This window comes from Oryzias latipes, chromosome 2 (assembly GCF_053564925.1).
Source record: "Oryzias latipes strain Hd-rR chromosome 2, Olatipes_Hd-rR_3.1".
Taxonomy (NCBI): Eukaryota; Metazoa; Chordata; class Actinopteri; order Beloniformes; family Adrianichthyidae; genus Oryzias; species Oryzias latipes.
In genome coordinates this window covers 44,364,855-44,389,765 of record NC_136238.1, presented here as the reverse complement: position 1 = coordinate 44,389,765, position 24,911 = coordinate 44,364,855, and the positions used below count along the sequence as shown (strand labels likewise).

The following is a 24,911-nucleotide window of genomic DNA, read 5'->3' as shown; positions in this document are numbered from 1 at the left end:
TTTAAAAAATAATAATAATATCACACCGTATCTCATTACAATGTTCAGATTTAACAACAAAACAAAGAGTCTATCACCTACCTAATGACCATTTCCAAAGATAAAAAAGCCAGAGGCCAATTAAGCTTTGATCCAATTATTATTAAAACACAGACAAAGCTGAACCAGTGGCTCCAGAGAGATTTATCATTGAGAGGCAGAGTTTTACTATCTAAAACTGAGGGAATATCCTGCCTAAGGTACACAGCTTTATCCCTCAATGTTGACAACAAAGTTCTGAAAACCATTGACAAAATGCTATTTAATTTTATTTGGAGGAACACAAACCATTATATAAAAACCAGTTGTAATCAACACTTACAATATGGGTGGTCTTAACTTTCTAGACTTCTGTACATTAAATAATACCTTAAAAATAAATCGGCTAAGAGATTTTATTAAGAATGCAACTTCATTCTGAAATTTCATACCAAATTACATTTTCTCCAAATAAGGAGGCATAAACTTTCTTTTATTTTGTAACTATAACGTGCAAAAGATCCCAATAAAACTTTCCTACTTCCATAAACAAATGTTAATTTCCTGGTCACTCATTTAAAAACACAATTACACAAATACTACATCTGGAATAGGAAAGACATTACTTATACCGATAGACATAAATATTTATTTTATCCATCTTGGATTACTCAAAACATCCTTCTGGTTCATCAATTGTTTAGATCAAATTATTGTATTTCTAAAACTATAGTAATGAATAAAGAAATTTCTTAAGTAAACAAGGAAACAACAATTAAAAAAAAAAATTTCAAGCAAAAAGATCCTAAAAAACTGTTTCTAAAGAGAATAACTACGACTATAAATAAACATTTAACTGTATATTTAATAACAAAGACAAGCAATAATATTGAAATTCTCATTACAGTGAAAAAAAGAATAGAAAAATTTACTTAATTTAATTAAAATTAGATGAACAAATTTATGACGTATATAACTGAGATGTAACATAATAAAAGAAAAGTGAAAAAAATTTAAGATCTTTGGAACGCAAACAGTTTTCACCAACAATCTGCAAAGATTTTAATGCTGTTTCTTGTTTCTGTCTTCTTCAAAGATTTTTTTCAATAAAAAAAACTCGGAAAGATTTAAATAACTTCACAGATTTTTTTCGGGTTAAGAAAAAAAAACACTTAAATTTTTTTTTACAGTACTGACCAAAAGTTTGGACTCACCTTCTCATTCAAAGAGTTTTCTTTATTTTCATGACTATGAAAATTGTAGATTCACACTGAAGGCATCAAAACTATGAATGAACACATGTGGAATTCTATCCATAACAAAAAAGTGTGAAACAACTGAGAATATGTCATATTGTAGGTTCTTCATAGTAGCCACCTTTAGCTTTGATTACTGCTTTGCAGACTTTTGGCATTCTCTGGATGAGCTTCAAAAATGTTGAGAAATGCAGAAATGTGTGCTGCAGATGCCATGTCTGCCACTAGAGGGCAGCACAGCAGCTTCAGTCTTTGTCATTGTTGCTGTGTCAGCCTGAAGGAGCTTCAAAGTGAACTAGCTGCAGCTTGGTTCAGACAAACCTCCACAGAAAAACTCTGCAGAGACTCCCAGAGAGAGGATGGAGGCAGCAGATGAAGCTGCTGCAGACTGACAGCTGATGGAACTGAAGCACTTTCTACATTCTAGTTCCAAATGTTCTACAGAATCCATCAGAGGTTGAAAGTCTTCCTCAGTACTCGAGTACTTTAGTTCAGCAGCTCCTCTTTTCCTCTAAGGTGAAGCTTCATGTGGACGACTTCTTCTTCTCTCCTCTTTTCTGGAGCTTGGGCTCCATGCAGTCTGATCAGCTCTGATTTGGGCTTCAGTTGATGTTTGTGATCAGGAACTCTGGATTCTTCTTAGAAGGAGACGTTCTGCCTCTTTAGCAGAGAGCAGAACGTTGATCTGATTTGTTGGAAGCCACTCCATCCTGAAGCTGCACTGCTGAGTTCCTGTCCACTAGGGGGCAGCACTCCTTCCATCCAGCTGCAGGAAACCTTGATGTTCTGCAGAATCTGCAGCCGTTCAGACACGCCCTGTTACTGAGGAACACAGACTCATTCAGGAATGTGGTTCTGCTGCAGAACATTCTTCCAGACTGAAGCACAGATCATCTGGAAGATCCACATTCTTTCAGTCAGAGCTGCTCTCAGGCTGAATGTTGATGTTCCTTTCAGCAGTAAAGAGGTCAGAGGTCAGGGCAGAACTTTGAGGCAACAATGTGAACAGAAAAGTCAGAAAATTCATGGACAATCTAAGAATGTTCCATAAAATCAGAACATTGTTGATGTTTGCAGATCAATTCCTATTCTGCTTTGAACAGACTACAATGAAGGGATCAGAGCTCCTGCTACAAACTCCAACATGTCGGCTGTGATGCAACAACCTGACAGTTGATCTGACAGCAGAGGAATGGATGAGGAAGACAGACGAGGAGGAACGTCACTGCAGAGAGTTGAAAGACGACAGGAACAGAAAACAGACTCAGGTGGTTGGAGGAAGATCAGCAGGTGGAGAAGAGAAACACCTGAAGATCCTTTGAGGGAAAACAGAGAGTTTGATGTTTGGAAAGGTCAATGGGACTCTTTTTCTGGACTTTTTCTAAACTTTCTGCAATGATCACAGTGTCAGACTAAAGTGTTTTTCTGCTCCTCACATCTTTCTCTCTGTTGTCAGAGTTTTTCCTGGAAGCTCTGACAGATCTGGAAGATCCACATTCTTTCACTTTGAGGTTTTCTTTGTGATCAATTTTTGCCTCCAACTGCTGTTCTGACTTGTTTACATTCAAACTTCAATCTGCTCAGTTCTGAGTTCTGAGCCTAAACAGAATCCGACAATATTCCTCATCACCAGTAGAGTCTGCAAACAAACTAATAATTCTACATCATCAAATCCTTTTTTCCTTCAGTCATTTTCCTTCAGTTTCAGGATCTTGTGGATTTGAAAGGTTGTGATTCTAACAGACATGGAAAGAAAAGCTTCTCAGCTTGACTGTCAGCCATTTTCCTGAGCTGCATGTGAACAAACTCTCTGTTCCTCTGAGTCTGACTGATGATCAGAAGGAGCTGTTTCCAGGAAATAGTCAGGCCCCTCCCTTCAGCTCCATCAGAGTTTCTGCTTCAGTGTCAGTAGATGACAGATGAGGGGGGGTCATGCATGTCTGGAAGCAGAAGGTCACATGACCTCAGCTTTCTCAGTCACTGAGATCAACAACCTGTCAATCAGCTTGAAGCTCCGCCCCTCCTCTCAGCTGCTGTCAGGTGGTGTCAGGTTTCTTCCTGAACCTGTTCTCTGTCTTTAGTTAAGGAAACAAACATCCTGCAGCTCCTGTCAGTCATTTCACCTCCAACAAGAAGCCCCGCCCCCTTTTTTCATGTCAGGACTAAACCTGATCAGATCCTGTTCCTCTGACTGTGGAGCAGTGGCTGTTCACTTGGTAGACAACAGGCATGTTTAGGGTTGGATTCCAGGAAGAATCACAGTCTGAATCTGACATCAAATTTCCCCTTCAGCTGCTCCACCTGCCCCGCCCACCCACCTGTGCTGCCCCGCCTCCATCCAGGTGGACTCTTCCTGGTTGTGAGTCAGTGATCAGTGCTGCAGCTGCGTTGACACGGTGAGGGAGACTCTTCTTCCTCTTCATCTCTTTGCAGAAAATGAAGTGAGTTTGTTTCTGGAACTTTGTCTTCACTAACTTGACTGTTTGTTTCTGAATGTTTGGAGAAGATCTTCTTCTTTCTCTGCAAACTCTCCTCCCTCTGCTGTTTCCAAAGCTTCATCATTGTTGGATCAACAACATGGAGGACTCTTCTTCATCACCTCAACAACAATCAGCTGATGCTTGTTGGCTTTTTTCATTTCTGACTCCAAACCTTCCTGTTCTCCTCCATCCAGTCTGTGGGAGAACTCCTTCCTAAAGTAATAGATTACAGTTCCAGGTAACTGTGTGCTGAGTAATATTTCCTCATTCCATGTTCAGGAACTCTCCGTAGGACCACAACCCACTGTTTTCTGTGGTTCAGAGACCAAAGTTGGTGACCACAAATGATAGATTCCAAACCCAGAAATACATCACATAGACCAACAGACATCCATTTAAAGCAGTTCTTCATGTTTTACATCTGGCTGGTCGCCTTTGTTTTGTGGCTAGAAAACAATGGAAAAGTTGGTGATGACAGGTGGATGGATGACGATTCTGGTCTTTTTCCGAACCACATCTTCCATCAACTTACAGAATATTATTGAAGTGATTCAGCAATTTTTACATGTTTTAGAAGACCTTTCCTTTATGTTATTACACACCTTAATCCCATTCAGAGTTTGGATTGTTTTTTAATCGCTTATTCTGTAATTCTGTTATTTTTGTTCTTATGTTTTAATCTCCTTTATTTTGTCTTCAGAGGAAAATGGCGTTGACGCCCTCCTTCTTCTTCTTGGGTCTTTTGTTTCTAGCCTGGTTCACCGCAGAAGTTCACTCGGGTAAGTTCTGATTTATTCTCTAAGAATGTTCTAGAATCAGAATCTGTGTTTACCAAAATAAAATTCTGTGTTTTAAACTAGAACTCTTATGTAACATGAATCCGTTAGTTGGTGGTTGTCATAGATGAGGCCTCGTGAAGCTAACGGGACTCTCCCCAAACTGGGGAAACTGTGAGTTCCAGCAGCACCACTTGCTTTGTGGCGTCTGATATTAAAACCAAGTCTGGCTTGAGGGAAGTCTCTGCAATGTGCTCTGGAAACTTAAGCTTTCTCCCCAGGTCCACCTGTAACTCCAGCCACGAGCTGAGGCTAGCAGCCCAGTTGAGGTCTTACGCTCTGCTTGTGGTTTCTCTCCTGCCCTGACAAAAGTAATGTTATACTTTTCTCGGAGCTGATGTTTGCTTTGCTGAATTCCTGTACAGATGGTGGCAGCCACTGCCCTCAAAACCTGGTCATGACGCCATGTGTACCTTCCCTCTCCCAAGGCCTTAGGACAGCAGCTCAGGACATGCTCCAGGGTGCCTAATGCCTGGCACAAGGTGCAAGCCGATGATTCCACTAATCCCCAACAGTGAATGGTTGGATGGGCTTGGAAAGACAACATAGACCGACTGGATCAGATACTTGAGTCTAGCTGGTTCTGACTTCCACAGTTCTGACCATGTGATCTTTCGGGTCGATCTCTGATCTTCTCTGGAACGTGATTTTCCCATCTCGTCCAAGCACCTTGCTGGCACATTGCTACTACTTTGTTGTAACGTTCTTCTTCTACCTCTGTACGGATCTCTTCCTGCACCAGCTACCGTCTCTCCCTCTCTTTGGCCCTGGCGAATTTTGGTCTTGTGTGGCTTCCAAGACCTGCTCTACCCACTGCCACATTGCCAAGCAAGACACTGTGTCTCAGCCTGGCTTCTGCGCGAGCAACTGCCTCTTGAGCCTGCCACTTCCTTCCGGTTCGCACCATGATGCTTGCAGAGGAGACTCTGGTGTCCTTTGAGTCTCTATACAGTAGCACCTCTCTGGCTCTGGTGACTTTGAATTCTTCTATCAGGCTTGTGAAGGGGAGTTGCAGCTTGTTGGAACGGCCATAAAGAGCTATACTGCTTAAACTCCTTGGCAGACCCAGCCATCTGCGCAGAAACTGCGTTATGCTAAGTTCAAAGCTCTCCACGCTGGAAATTGAAACTTCATATATCAGTAATGGCCACAAGAGTCTCGGTAGAATTCCATACTGATATATCCATGCTTTGAACTTTCCTGGAAGACCTGACTTATCCACTACTAATAACCAGTTTTTCAGCTCCTTGTGGGTTGACTCTACTGCTGCCTTATCCTTCAGTGTAGCGTCAAAGACTTTCCCCAGGCTCTTCACCGGTTGTTCTGACACTGAGGGAATTACGACTCCATCCAAGCGGAAACGGAACTTCTCCACCAATTTTCCTTGATTTAGCTGGCTTAAACACCATTCTTGCCCAAGCCATAAGCCTCTCAAGCCCTTGGAGGAGCCAACGGCATCCTGCCACTGATGTAGTTGTGACAGTCAAATCATACATGAAGGAACGAATTGGTGGTGGGCTTATGCCTGATCTGGATAGTGGACCCCGACATTCTGTTTCAGCTGCTTTGACCAGCATGTTCATCGCAAGGGCAAACAGCACCCCGGATATGGTACAACCCGTGATGATGCCTTTCTCCAGACGGTGCCATGCGGATGTTACTGAGCCTGAGGTGAATCGCAGACAAAAACTGCTGTAGTAATCCTGAACCAGATTTCTGATCTTCTCTGGAACGTGATATGTCAACAGGGTCATTACCAACAACTTGTGCGGAATGGATCCATAGGCATTAGCAAGGCAAGGCAAGGCAAGTTTATTTGTAGAGCAAAATTCGTACACAAAGTAATTCAAGGTGCTTCACAAAACAGAAAAATGCATTAAAATCACAATACATCATAGAAATAATCAACGTAAAATTTACTTTAAAAGAAAATAATATTTTATAAAATTGATTTAAAAATAAAGGAAGGTGTGAAGAAACTGGATTTTCTAGAAAGGACTGTAAAATAGGAATATTTTTAGGTTCGTTACCCCGTCAGTTTCTTACACACAGAAATAATGAATAAGGACTCAGAGACAGTTACTTAGCTTTTGTGGAGGTTTTACTTCGCACAAACACGAAGGGGACAGACATGAACATGGTACATTCAAAGTCCGAACCAACGAGCTCAGGGATGGGCTTTGGTATAAAAACCCTGCATTTGCATATTCAGAAGATCGTCTGATGGACCTCGTGTGAAAAACACGCCCACAGGTTACTGGTGGAGAGAAGCTCCAAGGCTAAAGTGAAGATAAGTCTGAGGCCTGCTCAGCAGAAAACATGCACAGAAAAGAGGGAGTATGGGAAGAAACTGTTAGAACAATAGTTTGGCTGTGCTTTCTTCAAATGTAATATAATTTTGAGATGACAATACATGCTCAGTGAATCAAGTTTAAACCATTAGTGTAATAAAAGTTAAAGGCAGTTTCTAACTATTCTTCACAGAAGGAATGGAAAGAAAAGTGCAGATAGGACCTTTCAGTCATATACACGGCTAAACAGAAATGTTTTAAGTCTAGATTTGTACATGAATACAGAAGAGGCCTGTCTTACGACTTCAGGGAGGCTGTTCCAGATTTTAGCTGCAGAATATTGAAACGCTGATTCCCCTTGTTTATTTCTGACTCTGGGAATCAACAGGAGGCCGGCCCCTGAGGTCCTCAGAGTATGAGATGGTTCATATGGCACTAACATGTCAGAGATGTACTTTGGTGCTCGGCCATGGAGAGACTTGTACACAAGCAGAGCTGCTTTGAAGTCTATTCTTTGAGGTACAGGGAGCCAGTGCAGAGACCTGAGCACAGGACTAATGTGATCATACTTCCTGGTTCTGGTCAGGACTCCAGCAGCAGCATTCTGGATGTACTGAAGCTGTTTTACAGCTGGTTTGGAGAGGCCGGTGAGCAGGCCGTTACAGTAGCCTAACCTACTGGAGACAAATGCATGAATAATTATCTCCAGGTCTGGCTTTGACACTATGTTTTTGATTTTGGCAATGTTTTTCAGATGGTAATATGCCGCTGATGTTACTGACTTGATATGGCTGTTAAAGTTCAGGTCAGAGTCCATGATTACCCCTAGGTTTCAGACTTTATTAGAGGGTTTAAGAGACAGAGAATGAAGGTAGCTGCTGACTCTTTCTCTTTGTTTCTGTGGGCCAAAAACAATAACTTCGGTCTTGTTTGAGTTTAGCTGGAGAAAGTTATTCTGCATCCACGCACTGATCTATTGGAGGCAGTGGTTGAGTGAATCCACCGGCCCATATTCACCTGTTGTCAGTGACACATAGATCTGAGTATCATCTGCATAGTTGTGATAAGATATGTTATTACTGCGTATTAACTGCCCTAGTGGCAGCATGTAGAGGTTGAACAGAAGGGGTCCCAGGATCGATCCCTGGGGCACACCACAAGTCAAGGCCATGTAGTCTGAGACACAACTCCCAATTTCAACAAAATATTTCCTGTCTTCTAGATAAGACTTGAGCCAACTTAGGGCAGATCCAGAGATGCCAACCAAGTCTTGGAGTCTGTGCAAAAGGATCCCATGATCAACAGTATCAAAGGCAGTGCTCAGGTCTAGCAGGATTAAGACAGAGACTTTGCCATCATCAGTGTTCAGGCGGATGTCGTTGGTTACCTTGATAAGAGCAGTTTCTGTGCTATGATGGGGTCTAAAACCCGACTGGAAAACATCAAATGAATTGTTTAATAAGAGAAAGTCAGTGAGCTGTAGGTAGACAACTTTTTCAAGGACTTTTCCTAAAAATGGCAGATTAGAGATAGGTCTGTAATTATTCAGTACAGTGGGATCAAGACCGCTTTTCTTCAGGAGAGGTTTAATGACTGCAGTTTTTAAGGCCTCTGGAAATATTCCAGATTGAAGAGACATGTTAACTATTTGAGTAATTGATGGCAACACACTGTTCAGGACAGACTTTAGAAATATAGTGGGTAACACATCAAGGCAGCATGTAGACGAGCTGAGACGGGTGATGGTCTCTTGGACAGTTTGGTCAGTGACAGGTACAAAGTCAGTCAGCTTAGAGTGAGTAGGTGGCCGTTGGATAGTTATATGTGTTGTGGAGTTGATGGCTTTTTTAATACCCTGAACCTTGTCATTAAAAAATACATCAAACTCATTGCATTTAAGTGTGCAAACCAGTTCTATTGGTAGCTGGGTTGGGGGGTTAGTTAATCTGTTTACTGTTGTGAACAGGACACGAGAGTTGCTGCTGCAGCTTCCAATGATTTCAGAGAAGTACCTTTCCCTTGTTCTGCATAAGATCTGGTTGTAAGCGTACAACTCCCCCTTATACATTCCAAAATGAACCTGGAGTTTTGACTTGCGCCACATTCGCTCAGCTCTGCGGCACTGTTGTTTCTGTGCCCTGACTAGATCATCATTCCTCCAGGGAGCTTTCTGTCCATGTTTTCTCAATTTAACCTTCATAGGGGCATGGGCATCCAGAACATTCAAGACGCTAGAAGTAACAGAATTCAGCATTTCATCAACATTGGCACCAAAGGCGTTTTCAGGGTTTATCATTTCTACAAACTGTGCCCTAGTCCTCGCATTTATTTGTCTCCTTTGGACAACTGCAGGGCCAGGCGATGGTTTGGGAGCAACAGACAAAAAAAAGACTGTTTTCCTGAGATCGGGGTGTGGATTATTGATGATCCGGTTTTCCATTCATTGAAATGAGTCATTAAAATGAGTCAAGCAAGATAATCAATCTGTCTGAGACCACGTCATCGATTTCCGCATCTTAGCTGTTGAGGCTGGATGGTCGGATCCTGCGCTCTGAGGTATCTTCTACCAGTTATTAAACGACCATATCAAAGATCATCTGTGCACACAACCTGAAGCTACATCTTTTGAAGATTTAGTCACCGCTACGCTCCGATCTGACACACGTCTCCGTGAGCGCAAACTAGAACGCACCTCTCAGCCTCGTCTCCGGCCCCCTGTTAATCTTTCTCCTTCCACAACCTTTTCCCCGGAGTTTTCTGCAGCTGTGTCTCGAAAACCTCCTGAAGAGCCCATGCAGATCGGCCTCTCCAAGCTGTCAGCAGAAGAACGTTAGAAGTGAAGAGACGAAGGCTTATGTTTCTACTGCGGGAATCACGGTCACCAGGTCTCCCAATGTAGACTTCGTTTAAACTCCCAAACCCCCCGCTAGACGGCAGGCCGCGGGCGGGTAAGTCTGTCGTCTCTCACTCCACAGACCTTTGTCGAATCCCTTTCAAGCTATGTTTTGAGCCTTATTGACGTGGGCTTGTTAAATCCCTCTCTTTACCTACTGAACCGTTAGAGTACCCCATTAAGGCTGCTGGTTTAGGGGGTCAACATCTCTCGGTTATCACCCATTGCACGGGTCCCATTCAGCTCATCTCTTCCAATAATCACAGTGAATTCATCCAATTCTTTATCACGCACTCTCCTCGTGACCCGGTCGTTTTAGGCTGCTCCTGGTTGAAAATTCACAACCCCCAGTTTGACTGGGTCCACCAACTTATCAATTCATGGAGTGCTTATTGTCTTGCTAATTGTCTTCAGTCTGCTATCCCCGAATTACTCCCCGCTAGCACTACTCTCTCTGAACCTATCGATCTCTCTACGGTTCCACCCTGCTATCATGATTTCAAAGCTGTTTTCAGTAAATGCAAAGCTAATGCTCTGCCTCTCCATCGGCCCTATGACTGCGCCATCGAGCTCCTCCAGGGGGCCACCTTGCCTAAAGGGCATCTATATAATTTGTCAGGCCCCGAAAAGGCCACCATGGAATCTTGTATCCATGAGGCTCTCACCTCCGGTCACATCCGCCCATCCTCTTCTCCAGTTGATGCTGGGTTTTTCTTCGTGGAGAAAAAGGATAAAACCCTGCGCCCTTGTATTGATTACCGCGAACTTAACGCCATCACGATCAAAGATAAATACCCTCTCCCTCTCATCAGCTCCGTTTTTGACTGTTCATGGCGCGCAGATATTTTCTAAACTCGATCTGCGCAACGCGTACCATTTAGTCCGCATTAAAGAGGGGGATGAATGGAAGACCGCGTTCAATACCGTCCTTGGCCTTTATGAGTACCTGGTCATGCCTTTAGGCCTTACCAACGCCCCAGCCGTTTTTCAGAGGCTCGTAAACGACGTACTCCGGGATTTCATTAATTGTTTTTTTTTTTTGTTTATCTCGATGATATTTTGATTTTTTTCCCGTGACCCCGTCCAACATGAGAACCACGTGCGCCTGGTCCTAACCCATCTGCTCGAGAATCAGTTATTTGTTAAGGCTGAAAAGTGTCAATTTCACCCCTCCTCTATCCAGTTCCTTGGTTACATTCTCAAGGCAGGTAGCATCTGCCCCGATCCGGCAAAAATCAAAGCGGTCTCCCAGTGGGAACCCCCCGTTTTTCGTAAGAAACTACAGCAATTCCTAGGCTTCGCCAATTTTTATAGAAGATTTATTAGGAATTACAGTAGAACTGCCTCGCCCCTAACTCAGCTGACCTCCATTACCAAGCCATTTCCGTGGAACTCTGTTGCCCAGGTCGCCTTTGATACCCTCAAGTCTCTGTTTATCTCGGCACCCATTCTCACTCAACCCGACACCCCAAGGCAGTTCATTGTGGAAGTCGACGCCTCGGATACTGGGGTGGGGGCTGTCCTCGCCCAGAAAGAAAATTCCTCAGGAAAACTCAAACCCTGTGCTTTCTTTTCTTGGAAACTTTCCCCTGCAGAAAGAAACTATGACATGGGAAATCGTGAGCTGCTGGCCATCAAGCTTGCGCTGGAGGAGTGGCGTCATTGGCTGGAGGGAGCCGACCTACTGTTAATAGTATGGACCAACCATAAGAACCCGGCCTATTTACGCTCAGCCAAACGTTTGAACTCTCATCAAGCTTGGTGGTGCCTATTCTTTGATAGATTTAAGTATACCATTACCTACCTACCAAACCTGACGCCAATTCTGTCCCGACGACTCCACGACCCCTACCACCATCATTCCGTCGACCTGCATCGTGGGGAACTTAACCTGGGACATCGGAAACCGGGTCATCAATGCTCAAGGTGAGGAACCGAAACCCGACTCCTGCCCTGACGGTGTCCTCTTCGTCCCCTCATCACTCAGGTCAGACGTCCTCGACTGGGGCCACAGCTCTCGGGTCGCTTGTCATGGCAGAGTATTCAGAACCCTATGTCCCTTACGGAAGAAGTTCTTCTGGCCTAAGATGGACAAAGATGTATGAGAGTAAGTAGCCGCCTGTACCACCTGCGCTCGGTCCAAGTCCTCCAGCTCTTCCCCCGTGGGCCTACTTCATCCTCTGCCTACTCCTCATAGACCCTGGTCTCATATTGCAGTGGACTTTGTTACTGGTTTGCCCACGTCCAAATAGGATGTTCTTTGTGCAAAGTTAGGAGTTTTCAATAAGTGCTATAAATATGCCATGGACTACATCCGTACCATCCGGATTGAAGGTTCTTCCCCTGGGAAAGTGTGAAGATTCCTGTTCTCATGTGGAGCTTGAAGCTGACCTCATCTTAAAGCCGGGAGGAGCGAACTCTGAGGCTGATACTCCAGCTATTGGCCATTGAGAGCAGGAAGGACATCTACCGACAAATCAGAGCGACCAGGGGCGGAGGATGAGCAGCCATGATCTTTCCGGATGGCGGAGATTCAAACACATGTTAAAAAGACTGTTTTCAAAGTTTTCCGTGGCTCTCAAGAAAATCTACGAGTAATTTGCATGTAACTTGTGCGTCAGTAGGTCTTAACTTGGGAGTCCAGATATATCTGCATTAATGTTTTAATCTGTGCTCTAGAACTATTGTCAGGGAAATAAACTTTGTGTATTTTTAATCCGGTTGAATCCTTGTTTGCTTTACCACTCTCGACTACTGAACACGCATGTATGGAAAGAACTGAAAAGCGAAGATTTCTTTCCTACAATTTTGGTGACACCGACGTGGAGTCGGGAGGGACCGACTGAACCGGATTTTAGTAGAGTATTTTGCGAAGTTTTCTGAGACACAGTGCAGAAAGAAACGGGGACGTCTCCTCTCACACATGGTCAACTTCCCCAGCCGCCTCATAAAGTACGGTAAGCAGGAGCCTTTTATGAATTTCTGCATATTGAATAACTCAAATCAAGGGGAAGTTGAGTGAGTGAGTGAGCGGCGAGTTGTACTCGAGGTTTTGTGTGATTCACCCGCTTGGAAAAGAAAGATAAAATGAGTAGGGTTTATTGATGTGACTGTTTAGCCTGTGACACTTCGGTGTGCGAAAAACAGAAGAAATTTAGATTAAGATTGAAGTAAACCCGTCGACAGTGAAGCATATGGAGGGTTTGCGTCTGTTTGGGCCTGGGACGCCAAAGGCGTACAAAAAACAGTGTTATATAGGAACTAATTCTGCGCGATAGAACAATTTGAAAAAACCAAAGAGGGGTCGGCCTCTACAAATTATTTTTTTAAGTATAGCCCCCAATTCCACAGTTAGAAATCTTGGGGTTTTATTTGACCAGGCTTTATCATTTAAGGCTCACATATCTCAGGCGTGTAGAACTGCCATTTTTCACCTGCAGAATATTGCTAAGATCAGAAATCTACTTTCTAAGAGTGATGCTGAAAAACTCATCCATGCATTCGTTACGTCGAGGCTGGATTACTGTAACTCCTTGTTAGCAGCGTGTCATAAGAGTTCCTTAAGAAGTCTCCAGCTTGTTCAGAACGCAGCAGCTAGATTGTTAGCTGGAACTAGCAGAAGAGATCACATCACTCCTGTGTTAGTTTCGCTCCATTGGCTCCCAGTTGATTCTAGAATCAAGTTCAAGATCCTTCTGTTAACCTATAAGCCTAACATGGTTTGGCTCCATCCTATATCAAAGACCTCATAGTCCCTTACCATCCAATGAGAACACTTCACTCCAAAAATGCAGGACTGCTTGTGGTTCCTAGAATTAGTAAAAGTACGGTTGGAGGTAGAGCGTTTAGCCACCAAGCCCCTGTCTTATGGAATAAACTCCCAGCTCATGTAAGAGAGGCCGACTCAGTTTCTACATTTAAAGTTAGACTGATACATTCCTCTTTGGACAGGCTTATTGTCAGACTAGTTAGTATTCAGATATTTTATAACTTACTCATTCAGATGTATGCTGATGATACTGTCAATTATGCACATGGCAAAAACACATCTGAGGTGGCAGAGAATCTCACTAAAACGATGTGACATGTTGCAGAATGGCAGGAACAATCCAGTTTAAGTCTCAATGTAAATAAAACAGTTGTAATGTTCTTTTCCAAAACAAACCGTAAACATATTATGTCTTATGTTTGTTTTTTTGTGGCAGAAAAGAAAATAATTGTTGTTAAAAAAATTTATATCTTAGCATTTTAATTGATACATTCAATTTTAAATCTCATATCCAGAAAATATGTTACCATTTTAAGATTAACATGTCTAATTTTAGATTTATCAGGGCAAATTTGTCACTGCCGGCTGCTACAATGTTCATAAATGCAATGATTTTTATCACACATGACATACTGCCTCACTAGCTGGTCACAGGTAAACAAATCAGCATTAAAACCTCTGGAGTCACTTTACCAACAGAAATTTCAAATACTGGATAAAAACACATTAAATTATCATCACTGTGACATTTTACAAAAACACAAACTTTTAAGCTGGGAGAAAATTTATAAAATCGTGAATGGACTGTCATTCCATCTTTTCCAAAGTCTTCTTATTCTTTTCAGTCTCTTTAGGCATTTTAGTTCCTCATCCAGTGTTCAAACAGAAACTCCAATGTCCAACAATAGAAATTCACCAGCAAATGGAAGTCCAACAGAAAAACTGGAAGATTTCATTCAAATGTGTTTCTTGTAGTTTCCACCTTCATCCGGTTTTCTATGGTAGGTTTTTCTTTCTCCATAGGGTCCCTCGTATGCTCCCCAAACCTTTCTTCCCTCCACTCATTCAGTTTGTTAGAATAAGATCTTTCTCCCAAAGAGACAAGAGTGTCGATTTACCAAGACTGTCTAGTTTCTCTGTAGAGACGTGTCTTCAGCCAGAGCACCTTCTCCATAACAGCAGGCAAGAGTAGAATTCTGTTGCTCACCTTATTAGAGACCTTGCCACATTCACTCTGTTTAAAAAGCACCTAAAAAACTGGTTCATAGCACATGTGTCACATGTATCACCTGTTAAATGAACAAATAGTTAAAAATAAATAAATATATACTGTTAATGTGTTTAAATTAAACTTAACAATAAAAAACCTTGTCTCTGGCTCGTCTCTGCTCTGTACCTGGCCGTGTACCTCGTCTCTGCTCCTACACCTGGCTGTGGTTCCTGTCTACAGCTTTACTCGCGCCCCCGGCCGTCCCCCCAACTGCGACTGGATGAAGCTCCTCTGCTGGACTTTAAATGTGTAGTTGTAGCGTTAGATAAGTTAATTCTTCTCTAAGACTTCTGGTAAATCGCCTGTCCGTCCTGGGGGAGGATCCCTCCTTCATGTGGGCACCCCTGAGGTTTCTTATCGCGAAGGGGGGTCTAAGGGCAGGGATGTCCAGTTTAGTTTAGTCTGTTTAGTTAAAGTTTAGTATTATCCTATTGAATTCTATGCATTTATGATCCTTTTGATTTTATGTTTTTATATTATGACTTTTTCAATTACCAAAGCCCATTGAGGCATTGTGAATTTGGGCTAAATCAATAAAATTGAATTAAAGTAATCTGAAAATCATATGAATGATGCTGATCTGAAAATGATAATAATGTTATTGATGAAGATATTGACTTATCATGAACTTTTGTTTTACAGTGAAGGTCCTTCCAGACGTGTTAAAGGGCTCCAGCGTCGTCCTCAGTCCAGATGACGCAGAAAATCAGATCATCAGCATAACATGGAAATATGGACCTGACTTGGCTGCAGAGTGGTTTGGATGGGATCAAACTTTCTACAACATCTTTAATGGTGAGAACTTAATAGATTTCCAATAATAGACAAATACAATGAGACTCTGGTGATGAAACCTTGTTGTTGTTTTCCCCTGAAAATGATGCTAACTTTCACACTAACCTGCTGTTGGTTTACTGTCTAGTGACGGAAAGAAGAGTTTTGTCTAAAATGTAAATATTAGACTGGCTTTAACTCCAGAAGCCAAAAAGAAAAAAGGTGCAGAGACAGGAGGAGGTCGTTCCAAAGTTGGGGAGCGACTGCCTGAAAGGTGACGTCTCCCCCAGATTTAAAACGAGTTTTGGAACATAATAGCTTTTTATCAGTGGACCTCAAGGACCAGGAAAGAAGTTAAAAGGTCATAAATATAGTTCTGGGGTTTGTCCGTGCAAGGCTCTAAAAACTAAAATCATGCTAACATGCATATCTGTCATTCTTCCAGATACCTGCAGCTTAAACACTGAAACAGGAGAACTGACCATCTATAATGTGAGACCAGAGCACAGCGGTGTTTACACGCCATATATTAACGGAAAAACCAGATCTGCTATGAAACTACGAGTTCTCTGTAAGTTCTAGTTCGTTTTTCTGTAACGGTAATTCTGTAATTCTGTAATTGGTTAATTTAATAGAACCAGTTTTGTATTTGTTCTCTTTCCAGCTCCAGTCCCCAAACCCAGCATTACTATGAACTGTAATCCTGAGCATACCAAATGTACCCTCAGCTGTTGGTTTGATAGAACGGATGATCTGGGAGATGTGGAGGTTTTCTGGATTCTAGATGACAGCCATGAAAGAGGAGGCAGGAAAATACAGATCACTGAGGTACAGAGAAAACATTTGACTTTCGAAGAGCCACAAACTCTTAAATTATTCAAAGAAATAGAACAAAAACACACAATACAGTCCTAGTGAACTTCTAGTGAGGGTTCTGACTTCTGTCCACGATAATGAATCTTTGAACTTTTGTCTTCAGCACACACAGGAAGAGACGTTTATCTGCATCCTGAATAATTCTGTCAGCTTTCAGAACAGCGCCAAACTGAAGAATCTTTTCCTTCCTAGTGAGTCATCATGTTTGTAGAAACCAGAGAATCACTGAAACCACTAAAACCCAGAACCAGTCATTTCTAACTCTGGTTATTCTCTGTCTTCTGTTTTTGTAGGGGACACAGGTGTACCTGTGTGGATTCCTGTGGTCGGGACTCTTGTTTCACTTGCTCTTTTAGTTGGATTGATAATTCTAAAAAAAAGTAAGAAAAAGTCCAGTTTCTGTCTCTGTTAAACTGCAAACATTCATGTGTGTTCCTGATGTGAGCTTGTTGAATGTGGTTGTGGTGTTGAATGAATTCAGGGTCTCTAAAGTCCTCCGTCTGGTTCTGCTTGGTTCTCTGTTGGAAACACAGAGTTCTGATGAACAGGTTCCACATGGTTCTGCTTTCAATGACCCTCTGTTTCAGTCAGTGTCAGTAGATCCATGTAAAGAGAAGCAGGTGTCAGAAACACGTCTGAATGGTTGCAGATGAAACTCAAACCTGATCCATGATTCTGAACTCAACGTGGAGACGACGAGCTAACTCTGTTTTGGTTTCTCTAACAGAACGCCACAGGATTAAGAAGATTATCGAAGAAATACGTAAAACAATGCCGTCTATAGGTGAGATCATGAATGTTCTCTACAACAACATAAAATCAGTAGCAGTTTGTGTTTAAATCACAGACACTGTGTCCACATGTTCTGAACTCAACATGTAGACGTTAACTTAACCCTGTTTTGGTTTCTCAAACAGAACATGAGAGGATTTCAGCAGAAACACCTGCTGCAGGGTCGGTTAAAGGTGAGATCATGAATGTTCTACAGAAATATCGATGTAAATCAGCATCAGTCTGTGTTTGAATCACAGACTCTGAACTTTTAACAGAAAACATTCATGAGTTCAGATTGTTTGATTGCTGATCTTCTGTCTTTGTTTGTACAGATGTAGACCTAAAACTCCTAGATGGTGAGAACAACTTTAGTCTGGAAACAAACTGAACTTTGATTCATTTCTGTCACTGACAACAGTTTTTTACTAAAACATAATAAACATGTTATTAGGAACAACAGACTGTTGTTAAAAGTGAACTCTTCTTTGGTTTTTCAAACAGTTGATCGGATTATTTTGAAGATTCTAAGAGAAGGAAATAAAAGAAATCTGTCTGAAGGTGAGATCATGAATCTTCTCTACAGAAACATGATTATAAATCAGCATCAGTCTGTGTTTGAATCATAGACTCTGAACTTTAAACAGAAAATATTCAGATTTATAAATTAGTTATATCTATTTTAATCAATAATTGTAGTCAATACAATAAAAAAGTCACAGATTTATCAAACTCATAACAGAAATGATGAAAAACATAGATAGCAAAAGCAGACACATGTGACTCACACTTGCTTAATTAATTGTAGTGATCATTAACTACAGACAAGTACAGCTTGATTTATTGCTTGAAAAGGAGCGGGAAGAAGCAAATTTCAGTAAACAGTAACGTGAATTTCTCCCCATGTAACAGACATGTAGTAATCACTGATTATAATCAGAATATAATGTTGTTAAATCCAGATATCATTGTTACACATTGCAGATCTAGTTATCAATAAAGTGTGAATAAATGTGTTGTGGCTTCAGATTAGTTTGATTGCTGATCCTTCTTTGGTTCCAGATGGCATTTGGAAGCTTCTGAATGGTCAGTGTAACAACTTGATGTGAACTTTGATTTATTTCTGTCACTGACAGGTTTTCAACCTCCAGCTGTGAAAATAACAAATATGTGTTAATGATAAACAGTTTAATGAGTTACAACTGATCATTATCATGATTTAACTCTGTTTTGGTTTTTCAACAGCACGTTACTTGATTTTGTGGATTTTACAACAAAGATATGAAGTCCAAGAAAGTCTGGACAATGGTGAGTAGTTTGGATTCAAACAGAAGTGTGTGGAGGATAATTTATTGATTTCTATCACTGACAACAGTTTTCACAGCAAACATGTTATTAGTTAATACATGATCCAAAGTTAACTCTTTTTCTGTTTTTTTAAACAGTTAAGGAGATGATTGAGATGTTTTTCAAAGGAAGAAATGACCTATGGATGTATGCAGGTGAGATCTAGAATCTTCGCTACAGAAACGTGATTATAGATCATCATCAGTCTCTGTCTGCACTGAGATTTGAACAGACAACCTTCAGATTCATAAACCTGTTTAGAGATTAGTGTGATTGCTGATCTTCTGTCTTTGTTTTCACAGATGAAGTGAAAATACTCAAGGATGGTGAGAACAACTTTAGTCTGGAAACAAACTGAACTTTGATTCATTTCTGTCACTGACTTCAGTTTTTACAGAAATGTAGTAAACATGTTATTAGTAACAACTGACTGTTATTAGAAGTGAACTCTTTGGTTTTCACACAGTTGATTGGAGGATTTGGAGGATTTTAGAAAAAAGAAATGAATTTTGGCTGCATGCAGGTGAGATCTAGAATCTTCTCTACAGAAACATGATTCTAAATCATCATCAGTCTCTGTCTGCACTGAGATTTTGAACAGACAACCTTCAGATTCATAAACCTGTTTAGGGGTCAGATTGTTTGATTGCTGATCTTCTGTCTTTGTTTTTACAGATGAAGACCAAAAACTCCATGATGGTGAGAACAACTTTACTTTGGAAACAAAATGATTTTTGATTAATTTCTGTCACTGACTACAGTTTTTACAGAAACATAGTAGACATGTTATTAGTCACAACTGACTGTTATTAGAAGTCAATTCTTCTTTGGTTTTTCAAACAGCTCGTCTTGGGATTGAGAGGATTTTGAAAGAATGAAATAAAACAAAGCCATCTGAAGGTGAGATCATGAATCTTCTCTACAGAAACATAAGTGTAAATTAGCATCAGTCTGTGTTTGAATCACAGACACTGAACTTTGAGCAGAATAGTGATATTCATATCTACTCACTTCTCATATCTGAATGATTCAGGGGGTCAGAAGGGCATTGGGGGGGAGGGGTGACAAACTGGGGAGGGCAGCTGTAGGGTCCAACTGCACATCTGCTGTTTGTCCTGTGGGTGTTGCTGTTGTGTGACTGACATGTTAATACAGGCTGGAATCAGATCAGAGGTGTTGAATACCAAATGGTTCTGGACCATTAGCACAAAGTAAAAGAAATTCTCTGTGAGCTGTGGATCACCAGTACACAATTAAGACATGAATACTGGCTTTGATGTCCAAAAAAGGGCACACATAAGAATCTGCAGTTCTGAGGAAGGAGCAATCTTTGTGATGATGAGGGCGCTAGAGTTCTGGACAAGTACAAGATGGTATCATCAGCATATAGATCCATGTTATCTATGATACCTTGATCAAGGTCGTTTATTTAGATGGAAAAAAGACGTGGCCCAAGAATCAAGCTTTGTTGAACCCCTTAGGAAACTTCTAAAACGCAGTTCAGCACTTTCAATTGAGCTTGCTATATCAAAGCTCCAATCAGCTTTTAATCATGGACAAACACCTTCTATCATTTAAAACTGGTTTTAAACTCTAACAAGACTAAATATTTGCTGTTCTCTAAAATCAAAGACAAACTCTAAAACCTGTCCCCAATTACTACGAAAGAAGGACATTTAATTGAACTGGTAACAGAACACAAATACATTGGTATTTTAATTGATGACTGAAGAAGAACTTTTAAACCACATATTCAGAAACTGGTTCACAGGCTGAAACTAAAATTATGCTTTTATTTTAGAACCAAATCATTTTTATTATTTATAGCCTGTGATAACCTAAGTAATAAATAAAATAAAATAAGGAATAAACTCCAAAAGGAGTTTAAATTGAAAGAATTGGTCTCTCTGGACTCTTTCAAATTACTTTTAAATGATTGTGAGACAAAGCTATCAATCTGCAAGTGCTTTGCTTAAGACTGTCTTTTTTATATTGATTGAGTGTAAATAAGAAATGTGTGCATTATTCAAAATAAGTCAAAACCAGAAATACTTTTTTTTATTTTCAAATAAAGCTGCATTAAATGACTTAAAAATAAAATTATAAATCAATATTTTAAAATGCTTTTTCTACTTAAAAACTGCTTATTCTGTGTCATAATTAAAACGAAAATGTAAAGAGGGGATTGTATTTTAATTTTCACATTCACCCTGTGAAAACTGTTGCATAATTCAATTCCACTTAGCATTTCCAGAGGGGAGGCGGGTATGCATAATTGGTGATTTTAGGGTCGGTTCCTTAGGTTTTTTTCTCATAAAAATAAAGTAGTGGTCTAAGTTAGGCTGGGAGGCTGTTGGAGTTCTGCTAATATTCTATGTACTGGAGCTTCATGAACGCACCAGGGCTGTAACAGGTCATTGCATTTTCTCTTTCAAGTGTTGCAAACATGAATCTAAGTTTCATTTCTGATCACAGGAGCTTCGAACGTCACCGGCATATCCAGAGAGCCAGCTGAAGAACCTCTGAAGTCGTCTTCATCAAGATTTGAAGTTAAAGATCCAGTGTGAGCTGCTGCAGAACAGCAAGTCTGTCATGTTCCTGTTTTTAACTGTTAACTTATCTTGTGTTCTGGAGTTTTATTGTTGTATTTTTATGTTTTTACATACTTTTTTATTGTGAGGCAAACTTGAGTGCCCAGAAAGGTACCATATAAATAAAATGTATTATTATCATTATTATGTTCATTAATATATCTGATGGGGAGCCGGTTTAGCTCGTGCTGGTTTGCGGCGCCTTTCATCCGTGAAACCAGGGTTCAAGTCTGGGCAGCTCCCCGTTCCCTTCTCTACTTCTGTGCCGGTCCCAAGCCCGGTTTAATTGAGAGGGTTGCATAAGGAAGGGCATCCGGCATAAAACATTGCCAAGTTGACCGTGCGACTAGTCCTCGAGTGTGAGTTGAGAACAACTTTATATGAATAGACAATTTTTCTGTTTCCTTTTCACACACACACACACACACGTGGGTGTGTACGGTTGTTTGCGCGTGAGGCCGCAGATATTCTCATTTTTATATTGTTAAAATTAATGACACAGTGTGGATTTACAAAATATGACACTCAACAGTTATTGCAATTCTGATTCTTACTTCAGTTCTTGCTACATGAAATAAAATTAGTGGTGTTAAATAACCTCGTCACCCTCTCCTTCCCTCTTTCTCATGGTGCAGAAAGAAATTAAACAAATCCGCCCAGACAGGCAAAGGGAATCGTATCCCACAATTCTATGCGTGGCCGATCTAACAGCAGCACCAAAGTTACACCTACTTAATTGAATTAATTTGAATGAAAGTAAAATAACTGTCTGATAACTATGTGTTATTTTTAAACTGACTTAACAAACAAATGATTTATCTTAACTCAAGCAAATAAATTAGGTTAAATCAAAGTAAAAAAGTTTATATTCACAACATCCTGTCATGGTGGCTGTGTCAGCCACCTCCCCCTCCCAGCACTCCTGCTCCTGCTCTGCTGATTGGAACCAGCTGTCCTGCATCTCCTCATCTCCTGCCTGCCTTCATAAGGGTTGTCTTCTCCAGTATCCAGCGCCAGTTTGTTATACTTACTCCGGTGCTTATGTCTGGCCCTTTAGTATTCTCTAAACCTTGTCAAGTCACGTTGTTACTTACCTCGCTTGTACTCACCTTCAGGTTCATCTCCCACTGGTCATGCTGGTTCCCGCGGTTGAGCTCCTCTCCACGTTCCACGCTGGTCCCGCCGTCCTCGGCGCCCACGCCTCGCTCCACATCGATCCCGCCGTCCTCGGCGTCCTGCTCCACCTCAAGTTGGTCCCGCCGTCCTCGGCTCCCCCACATTACGCTCCTCAGGTTCCACGGTCCGCCGCGCTCCTGGGACGTCAAAGCGTCATCCAAAGATTTCTCAAGCTACGCTCTCTTGGAGACTCTGTAAAGCCCCTGGAGAATTAAATACTCTTTACAAACTATTTCTGGTCGAGAGTTTACTTCCGGGTTTCAGCAACTGGGTCTGCCACGTCCACGACGTCATGACACATCCATTGTCATGGCTGGAGGGACAGAAACCCAAGTGCAAAGAGGAATCAGGCTGAGACTCAGGAATGCGCTTAGGAGCGATTTAATGCTAACAGAAAGCGCCACAAGGTGGGATCACAAACCACAAAACTCCTCAAAAGATGGAAAACTGCAAAAGGCATAAAAGGGAACAACTAATGATGGGACGAGCGACACTGGTGCATCAGCAACACTAAACTGTTAGTTTAATGTATTGTTTGAACTCATTGATAAAGACTGAGAAATGAGGGGTATGATTCGTAACTTTTGATTTATGAATGTGCCATTTGCCTAAAAACAACAAAAGTTTAATAAAGTACAACTGTTCTTTTTTATGAGATGGACAGTGGGTGATGCCAACATAACATGTTTTAAGTACAGGTGAAAGTCAGGGTCAATGTGGGTGGAAATGAAATGACAAACTTTAGACCAAAAAGTAGTGGAAAAGGGACACGACCAAAAGAAATGTACAGCATCTTCAGGGTATTCTTGACAAAAAGAGCAAGTAACATCAATATCTTCCTTGAACCGTTGCAGATATAGTTTGGTTGGATAGAATTTATGGATTAGTTTAAATGAGATTTCTTTCACTTTATTGGTTAAAAAGTATTTTGCTGGTAAATTCCAAATCTTTTTCCATTCTAAATGTTAAACTAAATTATTCCAAAAAGAAACTACGTAAGGAATGGAGACAACATCCTTCTGGAAGAGTGAGCGTATACGGCGATTTGTGTTACGTGAAGAAGAAAAACAGATTTGGCCTATTTCTATTTTAGTCGGATCAATTGGTAATAAAGTTGGATTTTGCAATGACGAACTTTTGAATAATGTAATAATACATTTAGGAATTGCTTTCAAAACAAAGTTAAATTCGGTTTTTGGTATTTTGATGGAATATTTGAAGCAGAATTCTTCATGTGACATTAAAGATCCGTTTGAGTTAAACAGCTGATGAACCAAAAGGATGTTTTGATTAAACCAAGATGGATAAAATAAAGATTTATGTCTTTATGTAATGTCTTTATTGTTCCATATGTAGTATCTGTGAGGAGAAAAATTGTGTTTGTTGATGAGGAACCAGGAAAGTCACATTTGTTTATGGAAGGAAGAAAGCTTAATTGGGATCTTTTGTACATTATAGTTACAGAATAAAAGAAAGTTTATGCCTCCTAATTTGGAGAAAATGTAATTTGGTATGAAATTCCAGATTGAATTTGGATTCTTAATAAAATGTCTTAGCCAATTTATTTTAAATGTATTATTTAATGTGCAAAAGTCTAGAAAGTTAAGACCACCCTTATCAGAAGTGTTCATTATGTAACAAAGGTAGACTGACAGTTTAATTTATATTCTTATTTATTTTGAATTTCACCAAATCCTGATAATTTTTCATATATATTTTAAGAAATGTTCATATTGTTTATAATCAGGATGTGTATATATTTTGAGACATGAGTGCAAATATCTGTACTATCACTTTAAGAGAACTTTCTAGTTTTGTGCGCCACCCCCCTTTCTCTCAGTTCGCATTGAGACGGCTGAGAGGAGGTAATGCGTTTGGTCTCTGCTTTCATTTTGAATTTAGCTTGTTGTTTACTGCTGAAAATGCAACAGAAGATGGTGGTAAAGTGAAATTGTTACTTTGTATGGTGAATGTTGTTTCGGTACACTGCAAACTTTGCAGATATGTTATAAGTTTGTAGAAGACACGTGGAAAGTTTCCCGGTTTTCTGTTCAACAGGATACTGCGACCCCATGTGTTAAACCAGAGAACTACATGTCACCAAGTTATCTGTTTTGTTTGATGTACAGGTATGGACTCTGTTTCATGTGTTTTTGTGTTATTGATGGTAATGCTGGTTGTCCTGAATATTATTTTAAGTTGCATGTAGTATAATATTTTGAGAACTTATAATTATTTTGAAATCTGGAAAAGAAATGCTTTAAGTTATTATTATTTTGTGAAAGTTGCCTAGAGTTCGCGCTGAGACGGCTGAGAGGAGGATACTGCGACCCTATGTGTTGAACCAGAGAACTACATGTCACCAAGTTATCTGTTTTGTTTGATGTACAGATCCCGCTGTGGTGATCAATAAACGGGCAGCAACCAGCAGATGCTTGGGTCCAGACTCTCCTCATTTGTCCAGCAACACAAAAAGAACACAACGCAGATTGATTGGGTCAACGGACGCGCATTACGAGCTGGATTGCAGCCAGACAGATACGCGCCCGTTACAATTACAACT

At 40.8% G+C, this 24,911-nt stretch overlaps 1 protein-coding gene across 13 annotated transcripts; it reads left to right on the top strand.

Moving 5' to 3' along the window:
- Positions 1-291: 291 nt before the first annotated feature.
- On the top strand, positions 292-24,780 carry LOC144988876 (uncharacterized). 13 transcript variants are annotated; one of them, XM_078940170.1, is made up of 20 exons: positions 292-3,715; positions 3,828-3,992; positions 4,455-4,533; positions 15,456-15,608; positions 16,033-16,158; positions 16,252-16,415; positions 16,567-16,654; positions 16,757-16,843; positions 17,191-17,247; positions 17,381-17,428; positions 17,570-17,593; positions 17,739-17,795; positions 18,297-18,320; positions 18,480-18,542; positions 18,680-18,736; positions 18,884-18,907; positions 19,048-19,104; positions 19,257-19,280; positions 19,425-19,481; positions 21,057-24,780. In XM_078940170.1, exons 3-19 carry the CDS (start codon positions 4,461-4,463, stop codon positions 19,457-19,459), a joined length of 1,161 nt encoding a protein of 386 aa, XP_078796296.1. In that variant the 5' UTR covers positions 292-3,715; positions 3,828-3,992; positions 4,455-4,460; the 3' UTR covers positions 19,460-19,481; positions 21,057-24,780. The 13 variants fall into 13 exon arrangements, 5 of the variants coding, with proteins under 5 accessions (XP_078796296.1, XP_078796300.1, XP_078796305.1 ...); XR_013652940.1 differs by lacking the exons at positions 292-3,715; positions 3,828-3,992; positions 4,455-4,533 and adding an exon at positions 6,541-11,881 and having other exon boundaries at positions 21,057-21,144; positions 22,073-22,207; positions 22,288-24,780; XR_013652937.1 differs by lacking the exons at positions 292-3,715; positions 3,828-3,992; positions 4,455-4,533 and adding an exon at positions 6,541-11,881 and having other exon boundaries at positions 21,057-21,166; positions 22,073-22,207; positions 22,288-24,780.
- The last annotated feature ends 131 nt before the right edge of the window (positions 24,781-24,911 follow it).